The 14,330-nt window shown below is 37.8% G+C and overlaps 1 protein-coding gene across 18 annotated transcripts in view; it reads left to right on the forward strand.

The window, feature by feature from the left end:
- magi2a (membrane associated guanylate kinase, WW and PDZ domain containing 2a) overlaps positions 1-4,266 on the forward strand; it is a 595,536-nt gene extending 591,270 nt beyond the window's left edge. For 5 of the 18 annotated variants that reach the window (XM_068004947.1, XM_068004954.1, XM_068004953.1 and 2 more), the window contains one exon: positions 1,795-4,265. In XM_068004947.1, coding sequence (XP_067861048.1) covers positions 1,795-2,600 — 806 coding nt within the window. In that variant the 3' untranslated portion in view covers positions 2,601-4,265. Of the gene's footprint in view, positions 1-1,791 lie in introns of all 18 variants that reach the window. The other 13 variants (XM_068004946.1, XM_068004952.1, XM_068004951.1 and 10 more) reach the window with 5 other exon arrangements.
- The last annotated feature ends 10,064 nt before the right edge of the window (positions 4,267-14,330 follow it).

Below are 14,330 nucleotides of genomic sequence, written 5' to 3' on the forward strand. Positions count from 1 at the left end.
CAACAGACCCTGAGCTAATTCGTCGAAACACTTCTGTTAGTCACACTTATATTGATAAATTTCTGTTAAATGCAGAAGTTTAATCTGACCATTTCTTTGAAACTAAATTTTCTTCCCGATGATATGCATAAGAGAAGTCAATTGTGTAGCCATCAAATTGAAAGGTCATGAACAACTACAGAATTCCATAGTGATTACCTGCTGAGAATTTCTTCAAAGAGCTGCCATAACTTCGTCAGAAGTAAAGCAGAATCCCCGTTTAAATAGAGTTCCTGCCGCAATTCCAGAGATGTTATGATGGCGGAGTGGATGCATCTCTGAGGAAACTCTCAGTTGTTGCATTTGAAAGTAGTCATTCAATTTCGACAAAATATCACATCATTTAGCACATTTACACATCCAGGTACATTTCAGCTCTGTAGATTACTGATCAGTACACTTGTCCATTCACAGTCCTGGTCTTAATATGTTTTACACGTCATAGATTGACCGTCTCAGGTTTATGATGTGGCCAGGTCCGTTTCACTTTTGCTTTAAGATTGGCTAAAAACTGGCTCTAAAGGCTTTTTTTTTTAAAAGCCAATCAAAATCAATTTTTTTCCAAGTTCCTCCCACCTCCAAAATAGATGGCGGGAGCCAGGAAAAATAGAAAGATGGTGAGGAAAACATTTTGTTAATTTTTAAAAGAATTAAGGTATAAAAAAGTTAACCATGTTTAAAAAAAATAAAAATAAGATGGAGAGAAATGGAGAAAAATAATGGGAGATTTCAAAGGCAAGATGAGCAGAATTAAAGTATTTAGTTTTCAAATTAAAATTGTATTTTTAAACCTTTTGTTTTGTAGATTAGGGTTAATATTAAACTGGACCTGTTGGAAGTCTAAGGACTAAAATAACTTTTGTAAATCTTACTCATATGATATGCACTTTTTGTTATCTGGATTTTCCTCTCATTAATGTTAGACTTGAAATTCTGATCCTTGGATTAGTTCTAAATTTCAACAAGACTGCAACCGTTATTTTAAATGAATATTTTTTTTTGTAATTTAAGGGTGAAGACAGTGCTCAACATCGCCATGCTAGCTGAAGGAATGCACCTTTAAATACAAAAGCTATTTGGAAAAAAATCAGACAAATCTAGGTCCTGTAGATTGGGAGTGGGAGCATTTTTTAAAAAATTTTTGTAGAGTTTGACAGCTAATAGCAGACTAAGATGCTACACTGTTATTTTGTTTTAAAATGTGCAAAATTGGAACAAAGGAAGACAAGCGATCCTTGGAATATTGGACACAAGTGTAACTTATATAGGAAATTAGAACTTTCAAATTGCTGTGCATTTTCACCTATTTTGTCTAGCATTAAATATTTAATAAGAACGGTGGAAATTCATGCAATTCTTCATTGCTACATTTTGGTTTTTAAATGTCACCTACTAATATCACATTGTAAGGACTATCTCAAACTCAGGGCATTTTGTACTAAATACTAAAAGAAGAATTAGTTACAAGTAGCTAATAGTCACTACATGTATTTACTTTGTATTTGGAATGTAATTTAATTATGTGCTTTTTTCATATATTTATCTTCAGTTACTGGTAATTTATTTTATGTGTTGTGTATAAATTAGGGCAATTTAAAGTTAAGGCAATTACAAATGAGGGATTGTAAATGAAATGCACAACACAGAAAAATAGTGATGATGCCTAAATTGACATTTGAGCATGTTTATCGCCATAGCAAGGTCATTTATTGAATAAAACCCTAGACTGACACTTCTAAATTATTGTTTCAGCAGACAACCACAGCTCCTGGAATGCTTCCTCTGCAGGCTCCCCAAGCCTGTCGGAAATAACCACAATCCCTGATGATCTGATATCACCATCATCATCATCGCATTCTGCCCCAACCTGTGATTCCATTCACCAGCTAGCCCCAGAGACATTGTGGGACACCAAGAAAGAACGTGACATTGTGAGAAGGGAGCACTCTGCAGATCACCGTGACAGGAGAAGGAGAGACAGATCAGAGAGCCCAGGAAAAGTGGATAAGTTGAAGCAACATCGAACTTCTAAAAAGAACCTTCCGAGGCTCTCTAAGGAAAATAGTAAAAAGACAGATGGTGGCAGGACCACCTCTGAGAACAGGGCAACTGGGAGGAAATGTTTTACGGAGACTAAATCAGGGGAGGTCAAGTTTGATGAGACAAACAATGAGAAGCATAAACGTGGTAGATCCATGTCCCCAGCTCCAAGGAGGGGAAGGTCTTCTGGCATAAAAGGGGATCACAAAGTTGCAGATACCACTGAGAGAAAATTGCTGGATATACATAAACACAAGGTGAAATCGGCAGATTTTGACTTAGAGACTGATACTGGTGATGTTGGTAACTTCCACGCAAATGCCTTAGAACAGGTCAACAAAGACCTTGATGGAGAACCCAAAAAGATCTCCAGTGAGGAGCATGCACGTTCAAATCTTGCTATTCACAGTAATAACACTGTATCTCAGAAGTCAACTGTCTCGCCTGGGCCTTGGAAAATCCCTGGTTCCGATAAGTACCCCAGTACACTGACATCTGGTGCTGCCACCATGGGCAGATAAAGTACTAATATGTTATTCTCCCCATTATAGGATAGATGCAGGGCATTCTCCCAATGTTTCCTCTTATCACGTTATTTATCTTGTATTTTTAACTTAATTTGAACAGTCACCCAACCCAGCCTTATAAAGTGGAAGCATTTGCATTAACAATATAAAGGGAATAATACACAATGGGGCAATGACGTGTTTGGGCATGAAATACTTTTTTTTTAAAAAAAGCAACCAGCAGCATTTTGAACCATCAATAAACTGAAGTTTTACAGTTCTAACACTTGCTGTGGGGCCAGTGGCAGCATCCATGAGCCAAACCTGTGAACTATATGGACCAGTGCAGTGTGATTATGTTGGTAAACTTAACATCAGAGAGCAAGAACAATATTGGTGCTTTAGTTTTAAAAAAAATGTTTAATGTATGAAGGATTTGCTTCATCTGTATGCTGCAGTGATATGCGTTGTATCAGTAATCTTTGTACTAGTGGGGACATTAGTTGTTAGAGTCTGGCCTTAAGTAAAACTGCACTAAGGAATGAGGCACTGAAGAAAAATGGAAGTCTTTACATGAAGCTGAATTACTGTAAATATTTTTCTTTCAAAACAAATGCCTAGCCCAGGGGTTAAAGTTGTTCTAAATAATGGCAGGGCCTTGTCACTAAGAGTAACACAAGCTAACATATTTAATTTAAATTGCATCTTGTATCAAAGCAGCCCAACCCCTATATTCATATCAGTGAACCAAGCACAATAATAGTGTAATAGTAATAAAATAATGGAGTTGATTTTCACATTGAAGAAGTTTACTTACGGTGAGCTTGAGCAAGGTTTTGCCTACTTTATCCTCTGGCCTAGCCATAAATCTGATTTCTGCCAATAAAGATACAGTATTATCAGGTTTTGGACAATGCTTCTGTATTGTAGTGCACGTACCTGTATTACTCTCTGATTTTAGATTTATGAAAAACTGGGATTACGATTGCATAAGCAAACTATATTTTGCACAGTTCACAGCTTTTACTTGTGCAGTAATTGCTTTATGCCATCTGTAATCAAAATGATCTGTGAACATGGCACGTCACTTACCCTTTGGATCAATATTGCTGTGTAGTGTTAGCTGTGAATTTACCTTGTACAGTATCTCTATAAATATGATTCCATGTATTATTAGTCATAAAGACTGTAAGTGAGCAACTATTTTTATGAAATGCACCACTATGGATAAATTAACTTTTACAGAAATCTTGTTTATGATATTCTATCTGAAACACTGTCAAATAAAATGCATTATCTGAAATGAGTGTTTTCCTGGGTACTTCAACAATTTCCACCTCAGGAAAAGATTTACAGACCTTTAAGGCTAGCTTGATTTGAAGCTATGAAAAGTTAATTTTATGCATGTGCTTTACTTTTATTATGCAAGCCATCTTTTTATGTATGTCTGTGAAACTAACCTTTTTATATTCTTTCATCACCTTTTATTCAAAAGACTGTGATTTACATTTGCCTTCAGATACCAGAACACTGCCACTGTCAAAAGTTTCTCTAATCTCTTTGGCAAGATCCTTTATGAATGTTTTACAAAGGTACTCAACTCCTTTCATGGCATAAAAGGTTTTATCAGGACAGAACTGAAGTATGCATAGCTAAAGGTTCTTTGTAAATTTTATATTAACCCTTAAGATTAAAAAAATGCATCTTTCAAAACTGCCACAATAGAATCTCTCATATTATCCTGCATATCTTTGAAGGTGGAAGGACAAGTTGAGAAGGCTGTTAAAAAGCATAGGAGACCCAGGCTTTATTAATAGACGCAGAGTACAAAAGCAGGGAAGTTATGCTAAACCTTTATAAAACACTGGTTAGGCCTCAGCTGGAGTATTGTGCCCAATTCTGGGCACCACACTAGGAAGGATGTCGAGGCCTTAGAGAGGGTGCAGAAGAGATTTACTAGAATGGTGCCAGGGACGAGGGACTTCAGTTATGTGGAGAGACTGGAGAAGCTGGGGTTGTTCTCCTTAGAGCAGAGAAGGTTAAAAGGAGATTTTATAGAGGTTTTCAAAATCATGAATCATAAGGAGAAACTGTTTCCTTTGGCAGAAGGGTCAGTAACCAGAGGACACAGATTTAAGGTGATTGGCAAAAGAACCAGAGGCGAGATGAGGAAGCATTTTTTTATGCAGCGAGTTGTAATGATCTGGAATGCACTGCCTGAAAGGGTGGTGGAAGCAGATTCAATAATAACTTTCAAAAGGGAATTGGATAAATACTTGAAGGGAAAAATTTACATGACTATGGAGAAAGAGCAGGGGAATGGGACTAATTGGATAGCTCTACCAAAGAGCCGGCAGAGGCAAGATGGGCTGAATGGCCTCCCTTTGTGCTGTATCATACTATGAAATTGGTGAGGGTAGTTAATAAGGTCCTTGCCTGCTGTTGAGACTGAACTCTTGCATACTGTCATTCTGTGATACTGAACAGTGGTCTGAAAAGAGAATACATAAAGTAACTAAAGTAGCATGGCTTTTTTTAAAACTTTGTGCGTTTTATTAACATTTTTATGTTGCAACAAAATTAAAGTTTCAGTCTTAGGCTTAGTGATCTTAGTATATGAATTGGAAGCAATGAATCAAAGAAGGATCTGGTAGCAATAACAAAAGCTTAAAGATAAAAGAAACAGGAGATGAGTGTAAAGGTCAGATGAGAGTAAGGAATAAAGATAACATAAACGATCAAGGAATAAACACAGTTATGAAACAGAAGTACAAAAGGACTGTTAAAAAATAAAGTAAAAGGAAAAATTATTAAAGATGAATTAAACTGCCTGTACAATATACACAGCATCCAAAATAAAACGGGGGAACTGGAGGCAATAATCCGTAGCGAGGAACCAGATGTAGTTGGAATAACTGAAACATGGCTACATAAAGAACAGGACTGGCAACTAAATATTGCGGGCTATAACATAATCAGAAAGGATAGGGGAGGAAGGAATAAGAGGGGTGGTATAGCTGTGCTAATTAGAGATAACATAATGTCAGTAGAAATAAGGAACATAACTAACAGAAGGATAGAAACAGAATCCATATGGATTGAAATAAAAAAGAAGGGATCGATCATGCTAATAGGGGTATACTACAGACCACCTAATAGTGGAAAGGAGGTGGAGGAAGAAATATGTAAACAAATACGTGAAATGAGTAAATGACATGGAATAATAATCATGGGGAGATTATAATTATCTCCAAATAAACTGGCAAGGAGAGGTAGGTAAAGGGGTTCAGGGAATGGAGTTTTTACAATGTGTGCAGGACTCCTTTCTTACCCAGTGTATAAAAAGCCCAACAAGAGAGGAATCACTGCTGGATCTAGTAATGGGAAATGATCCAGAACAGAAAAGAGAAGCAAGTGTAGGGGAACATCTAGACAATAGCGATTATATAAGGTTTAAGATGAAGATTGAGAAGGATATAAGTAAGACAAAGATCAAAGTAATAAATTGGAAAATAGCTAATTTTCAGGGGATAAGAACATAAGAACATAAGAAATTGGAGCAGGAGTAGGCCAATCGGCCCCTCGAGCCTGCTCCGCCATTCAATAAGATCATGGCTGATCTGATCCCAACCACAAATCTAAAGAACACAAGAAGTCGGAGCAGGACCCGGCCACATAGCCCCTGGGCCCTCTCCGCCACCCACAGGGCATTGACCGGATAAGAATGGAACTAGGAACATAGGAACAGGAGTAGGCCATTCAGCCCCTCGTGTCTGTTCCGCCATTTGATAAGATCATGGCTGATCTGTGATCGAGCTCCATATACCTGCCTTTGGCCCATATCCCTTAATACCTTTGGTTGCCAAAAAGCTATCTATCTCAGATTTAAATTTAGCAATTGAGCTAGTATCAATTGCCGTTTGCGGAAGAGTTCTCCAAACTTCTACCACCCTTTGTGTGTAGAAATGTTTTCTAATCTCACTCCTGAAAGGTCTGGCTCTCATTTTTAGACTGTGCCCCCTACTCCTAGAATCCCCAACCAGCGGAAATAATTTCTCTCTATCCACCCTATCCGTTCCCCTTAATATCTTATAAACTTCGATCAGATCACCCCTTAACCTTCTAAACTCTAGAGATTACAACCCCAATTTGTGTAATCTCTCCTCGTAACTTAATCCTTGAAGTCCGGGTATCATTCTAGTAAACCTACGCTGCACTCCCTGCAAGGCCAATATGTCCTTCCGAAGGTGCGGTGCCCAGAACTGCTCACAGTACTCCAGGTGCAGTCTAACCAGGGTTTTGTATAACTGCAGCATAACTTCTGCCCCCTTGTACTCCAGTTCTCTAGATATAAAGGCCAGCATTCCATTAGCCTTATTGATTATTTTCTGCACCTGTTCATGACACTTCAATGATCTATGTATCTGAACCCCTAAGTCCCTTTGGATATCCACTGTTTTTAACTTTTTACCATTTAGAAAGTACCCTGTTCTATCCTTTTTTGATCCAAAGTGGATGACCTCACATTTGTCTACATTGAATTCCATCTGCCACAGTTTTGCCCATTCACCTAATCTATCAATATCCCTTTGTAATTTTATGTTTTCATCTACACTGCTTACAATGCCACCGATCTTTGTGTCATCGGCAAACTTAGATATGAGACTTTCTATGCCTTCATCTAAGTCGTTAATAAATATTGTGAATAATTGAGGCCCCAAGACAGATCCCTGCGGGACTCCACTAGTCACATCCTGCCAATGTGAAAACTTACCCATTATCCCTACTCTCTGTCACCTTTCGCTCAGCCAATTTCCTAACCAAGTCCGTACTTTTCCCTCGATTCCATGGGCTTCTATCTTAGCTAACAGTCTCTTATGTGGGACCTTATCAAATGCCTTCTGGAAGTCCATATAAATAACATCCATTGACATTCCCCTGTCCACTACTTTAGTCACCTCTTCAAAATTCAATCAGGTTTGTCAGGCACGACCTACCTTACACAAATCCATGCTGGCTCTCCCTGATTAACTGAAAATTCTCGAGGTGTTCAGTCACCCTATCCTTAATTATAGACTCCAGCAATTTCCCGACAACAGATGTTAGGCTAACTGGTCTATAATTCCCTGGTTTCCCTCTCTCTCCTTTCTTAAAAAGCGGAGTGACGTGCAATTTTCCAATCCAGAGGGACAGTTCCTGAATCTAGAGAACTTTGAAAGATTATAGTTAGGGCATCTGCAATGTGCTCACCTACTTCCTTTAAAATCCTGGGATGGAAACCATCTGGTCCTGGGGATTTGTCACTCTTTAGTGCTATTATTTTCTTCATTACTGTTGCTTTACTTATGTTAATTTTATCAAGTCCCTGTCCCCGATTCGATATTAGTTTTCTTGGGATTACCGGCATGCTATCCTCTTTTTCTACTGTAAATACTGACGCAAAGTAATTATTCAACATGTCCGCCATTTCCTCATTGTCAATGACAATATCCCCACTTTCAGTTTTTAAGGGGCCAACACTGCTCCTGACCACTCTCTTTTTCCTAATATAACTATAAAAGTTCTTCGTATTGGTTTTGATATCCCTTGCAAGTTTCTTTTCATACTCTCTTTTTGTAGCTCTGTGAAAATAAATTGGAAAAATTTACAGTGGGAAACATTTAAAATGGTGATCAATAGAGTCCAAGAGAAATATATCCCACTAAAAAGTAAGAACAAACTAGCCAGTAATCGTACACCATAAAGAAATAAGGATAAAATTGAAACTAAAGAAAAAGGCATACACTAAGTACATAGACAACAAAGGAGAGGATGACAAAAGGGAATACAAAAAGGTTAGGAAAGAAGTTTAAGAAAAATAATTTAATTTTGTAGCTGTTTCCTAATTATCAAGGAATATATAAAAAAAATAGTGAAGTATTCTACAGACACAAATAACAAAAGAAAAATCAGGATAGGGATAGGGCCACTAAGGGATACACATGATAAACTCTCAGGTCATGACAGCAAAATGGCAGAAATATTAAATAATTACTTTGCCTCAGTATCTACCAGGGAGACTAACAAGGTGGGCATGACATTAGAAGAAGAGATCAAAAAAGATATAAAGACATTTAAGATAGTTGTTAGAAAAAGATCAACCCCAAGCCATTTGCTCATCATCAAACTTGTAGCCTCACACCCTACAAACCAAATGAACCAGAGTAACAACATCACAGAGCACCAACACAAGGCACCATGAAGCATTGCAACACCAACCTGACTGAGTTCCCAATCATAGACTTGTAAGAGGTACCAAGTGGAGGTCAGGCACCTCTCCACAGGGAAAGGGAAGATTAGTCGGTGAGTCATAAGTAGGCCATTGCACCACCTGACAGGTCAGTCAATAGCAACATTGCTGGATGCCTAGAAATATGTTACTCACCTGCCTCTCAGCTACCAGACACATGGCCCAGGAGAGCACAAAGGAAGAAAAAATATTTTTAAAAAGGATAAAAAACCCTTTCGAAAATAAAACAAATCAAAAGTATCAATTAAGATTACGAGAAAAAATTTGGAAGTTATTTTCAAGGTTGCAGGCAGAAGAGCATTTTTGACCAGTAGTCGTAAAGAAATCCACTCAACATTGTCTACTGAATTAGTCAGCATGACAATAGGCTCGAGGGGTTGGATGGCTTACTCCTGTTCCCAAGTCCCTATATAACACATTTTCTGCTGACATAAAGATAATACCACAAATGATCACAGTTTAAGTATCACAACAAGCCAAGAGTGAGTCTCTTGATATGTGTAAAATATATACAGATGCACACTGTCAGCATTATTAGAAAATTGTGAGGAGAGTGTCATAAGCAATGAAGAAACCATAATTGTCAGAAAACTCAGCAAATGTTTGGCACCACTAAAGAGCTACAGAATCCCTTGGGGCCAATTACCAAACTATTAAATGCAATAAAGCCACCATAAAAGATATCAGTAAGATGTCTTCAAACCGTTCATGATATTAAAAGGGTAGATAAACTGAAAATGTCCTTCAACAAAATAATTCAAAATCAAACTAATGGAGGAGCACAGAACCAAAAAGCATTAACAATGACAGGAGAATGTCCTGACGTTCTTCTGCACTGAAATTCTGCTTGGTGTTGGAAATATTGAGAAGGGAATTTTCTTCACAGACTGTGGTAAGTGTATCATTGATCATTTCTGTATGTTGAAGAATGAAAAATTGTAACCAAATCTGTTGAAATCATTGCATCTCAGAAATTAATATAATCTTATATTTTTCATATTATGCTAAAAACCATCTCTTTTTTATTGATGGATACAATTGTGGATGGGGGTGAGGATATGAAGATCCTAAAGGTAGAGTGATGCCCTCCTTACTTCAGTATTTCCTTCTCTCCCCAGATATACTGGGTCCATTTGGCTCAGCCACCAGTTACATGTCAGCTTGACTTAAGGGTCTCCACACAGCTCAGAAAATTGACTTTAAAAAAATATTTTGTAAGTATGGTATTTTTTCTAAAATGGGAGAGTACTTTGAACATAAAGTATTCCCAATAGACTTAGCTTCCCATTTAAGCACTAAAACATTTTATTTATTGCCAATGGGTGAAGATACTTATCTTGCTTTTTAATTTTAAAATTGATGCTTTCTATGCCCAAAGTTGACTAACCTACTTTTATCACATATTGAAGCTTAAGTCAAGCACATTTATAATATCTGCTTCTGTCTACCTTAGATGTTGCTTTGATCCAGCTTGTGCTGGTTGATTTATCCTATTGGTACTGTGTTGAGGGTAAGCAAATGCAAAACTGACTTTTCACAGTTATTCCTTTCAGGTAATACTAAAGCTACCAGCAAATAAAATCATATATAAATAAGAAATAACTATACAATTAAAATTTGTAGAACACTGGGGAATATTCACTGTCTATGGAATTTATTGATTTATGGACAGCAAGTTTCTGTGGCATGTAATACATTTTATCAACACAATCTGATTCTGTTGGTATAACCTTTATCTGAATTATTGTCCTCCATTGATTTGCTGGGTAGTTCAGCACTAATTTACTGTTAATAAATATTATTGTTATTAATTAAAGATAGTTAATGCACAATTCAGGAACATTTGTCTCTTTGCTTTCAGTGATCAAAGAAGAATATACTTCCTGGACAATGATAAACCCGAGTTCCTCAACATTACCTTCACAGTGTACCTCTATTAGTGATCCTGTTAACATGGGATTTATGTAGTTACATGTGTCACCTTAGTTACGATAACTGGCTATTTGTACAGTACAGGATTGTATAACTTGAGGTGAAAATGTTACATGCCTTACAGGATACTGAAAGATACAAGCCTCACAAATATATTTGTAATGTTATTTACCTATCACTTTACAAAACTTTCTTAAGATGTAAGTAACTTGTTTGTTCTTCCCTCTCCAAAACTTCTTATTCCTGGTTATTCAAAAAAGAAGATATTTTGCTTTACTTCCCACAATGGATTTACAGTATTTGCTAACAATATAACTACTTAATTTATTTACTTATTGTTTCCTTCTCTCTTACCAAAAACATTTTTTTTCTCAGTTATTCGCAATTATAAAAGATTATGGGTCAGATTTTTCTGGAGTGAGACATCTAACAGCGTCTGCACCCTTTAGCTGAAATTTTTTGCCCACTAAGCTGAAAGTGCAAGCTGATAACAGCTGAAAACGGCATAGTGAGGGAAACAGGGCATCTGAGACCTGAGTGAACACGGCAAGCAATTGTGTATCTCCTTAACCAATGAGATTTACGTAGAATTACATAGAATGTACAGCACAGAAACAGGCCATTTGGCCCAAAAGGTCCATGCCAGTGTTTATACTCCACACGAGCCTCCTCCCTCCCTACTTTACTTAATCCTATCAGCATACTCTTCTATTCCTTTCTCCCTCGTGAGTTTATCTAGCGAGTTTATCCTTTCTGGTCACCCTATTATAGAAAGGATATTATTAAACTAGAAAGAGTGCAGAAAAGATTTACTAGGATGCTACCGGGACTTGATGGTTTGACTTACAGGGAGAGGTTAGACAGACTGGGACTTTTTTCCCTGGAGAGTAGGAGGTTAAGGGGTGATCTTATAGAAGTCTATAAAATAATGAGGGGCATAGATAAGGTCGATAGTCAAAATCTTTTCCCAAAGGTAGGGGAGTCTATAACGAGGGGGCACAGATTTAAGGTGAGAGGGGAGAGATACAAAAGGGTCCAGAGGGGCAATTTTTTCACTCAAAGGGTGGTGAGTGTCTGGAACGAGCTGCCAGAGGCAGTAGTAGAGGCGGGTACAATTTTGTCTTTTAAAAAGCATTTGGACAGTTACATGGGTAAGATGGGTATAGAGGGATATGGGCCAAGTGCAGGCAATTGGGACTAGCTTAGTGGTATAAACTGGGCGACATGGACATGTTGGGCCGAAGGGCCTGTTTCCATGTTGTAACTTCTATGATTCTATGATTCTATGATTCCCCTTAAATGCATCTATGCTAGTCGTCTCAACCATTCCTTGTGGTAGCAAGTTCCACGTTCTAACCACTCTCTGGGTAAATAAGTTTCTCCTGAATTCCCTATTGGATTTATTAGTGACTATCTTATATTTATGGCCCCTGGTTGTGGTCTCCCCCGCGAGTGGAAGCATCTTCTCCATGTCTACCCTATCAAACCCTTTCATAATCTTAAAGACCTCTATCAGGTCATCCCTCAGTCTTCTCTTTTCCAGAGAAAAGAGCCCCAGCCTGTTCAATCTTTCCTGATAGGTATAACCTCTTAGTTCTGGTATCATCCTAGTAAATCTTTTTTGCACCTTCTCCAATGCTTCTATATCCTTTTTATAATATGGAAACCAGAACTGTTCACAGTATTCCAAGTATGGTCTAACCAAGGTTCTATACCAGTTAATATAATTTCTCTGCTTTTCAATTCTATTCATCTAGAAATGAACCCTGGTGCTTGGCTTGCTTTTTTCTGGCCTTATTAACCTCTGTCACTACTTTAAGTGATTTGTGTATCTGTACCCTCAGATCCCTCTACTCGTCTACCCCATTTAGACTCTTATTTTCCAAGGAGTATGTGGCCTCCTTATTCTTCCTACCAAAATGTACCATCTCACACTTATCTATATTGAAATTTATTTGCCGATTTGTTGCAGCCCTTCTCAGTATTAACTACACCCCCCAATTTGGTGTCGTCCGCAAATTTTGAAATTGTACTTCCGATTCCCGAGTCCAAATTGTTTATGTAAATGGTGAACAACAGGAATCCCAGCACCGATCCTTGTGGAACACCACTTCCCACCTTTTGCCAGTCTGAGTAACTACCCTTAACCACTACTTTCTGTTTTGTATCCAGCTTGTTATCCATTCTGCTAACTTGTCCCCTGACTCCACATGCTCTGACCTTAAGTCATGAGTCTACAATGCAGTACCTTATCGAAGGCCTTTTGAAAATCAAAATATATGACATCTACTACATTACCCTTGTCTGCCCTTTCTGTTACTTCTTCAAAGAATTCAGTAAGGTTGATCAAGCATGACTTTCCCTTTTGAAATCCGTGCTGACTATTTATTATATTTTTGGTTTCTAGATGTTTTTCTATTACATCTTTGAGTAAGGATTCCATTATCTTTCCTACCACCAACGTTAAGCTAATTGGTTTATAGTTCCCTGGACTTGAACTCCCTTTTTAAATATAGGAATCACATTACCTGTCAGCCAGTCCTCTGGCACTATTCTCTTTTCTAATGAACTTTTATATATATGTAATAGTATCTGCTATCTCTTCCCTAACTACTTTTAATATGCACGAATGCAGTCCATCCGGACCATGGGTTTCATCCTCTCTAAGTTAGACTAATTTATCAATTATCTCCCCCCTTTCTATCTTAAATGTCTTTATATCTTTTTTGATCTTTTCTTCTAATGCCATGCCCACCATGTTAGTCTCCCTGATAAATACTGAGGAAAAGTAATTATTTAATATTTCTGCCATTTTGCTGTCATTAAGGATTGGGAAATAAACAGTGAAAGGACTGAGAAAGAAGTTGAATTAAAGGGGGTGAATTCAATGGCAAATGAGGTACAGAAAGAAAGATTGAATTAAGAGAGAGAGGAAAAAAAGAGAAAGAAAAAGAAAAACATTTTTAAAGTTTAAATTTGACATTTTTAAAATCTCCTAAAACAATTCACAACCTGAAGGAATGAGACACCACACTTCTAATAGTTAATTTTCGGTGCCAGAGAGGTTGATTGGCAGTCAGTGACACTTACCTTGTCGTTATAAGGGCACTTACGCTTGTAATTACTAGCCCTAAATATCTGTGGCGAGTTTAGTTTGTATCTACTGTGCAAATACAGCAACTTCAGGACATTCAATGTATGTCAATGGTGAGGCAGACAGCGAAATGCCGTTTTCACGAAGCTAACGGCAGAGCGGTGCAACTCGGACAGCAACTTTTGGATATTTGCATTTAACCGCGCATCTGCTCCTCACCTGAAGTTGCCGTACCATTTATGCATTAATACCAACGAGCGCCATTAACCTCCACCATCACTTTGATAGGAAAATCTGGCCCATTAACCTGGAATTCTGCCATGGGCAGGGGGGGAATTTACATAATCTGGATGGGCGAGGGAGGAATTTGAGGTAGGGTTCATGCCGAGTGTCAGACCCCTTAAATGCATTGCAAATTCCACTGGAAATA

This window comes from Heptranchias perlo, chromosome 24 (genome assembly GCF_035084215.1).
Source record: "Heptranchias perlo isolate sHepPer1 chromosome 24, sHepPer1.hap1, whole genome shotgun sequence".
Classification (NCBI taxonomy): Eukaryota; Metazoa; Chordata; class Chondrichthyes; order Hexanchiformes; family Hexanchidae; genus Heptranchias; species Heptranchias perlo.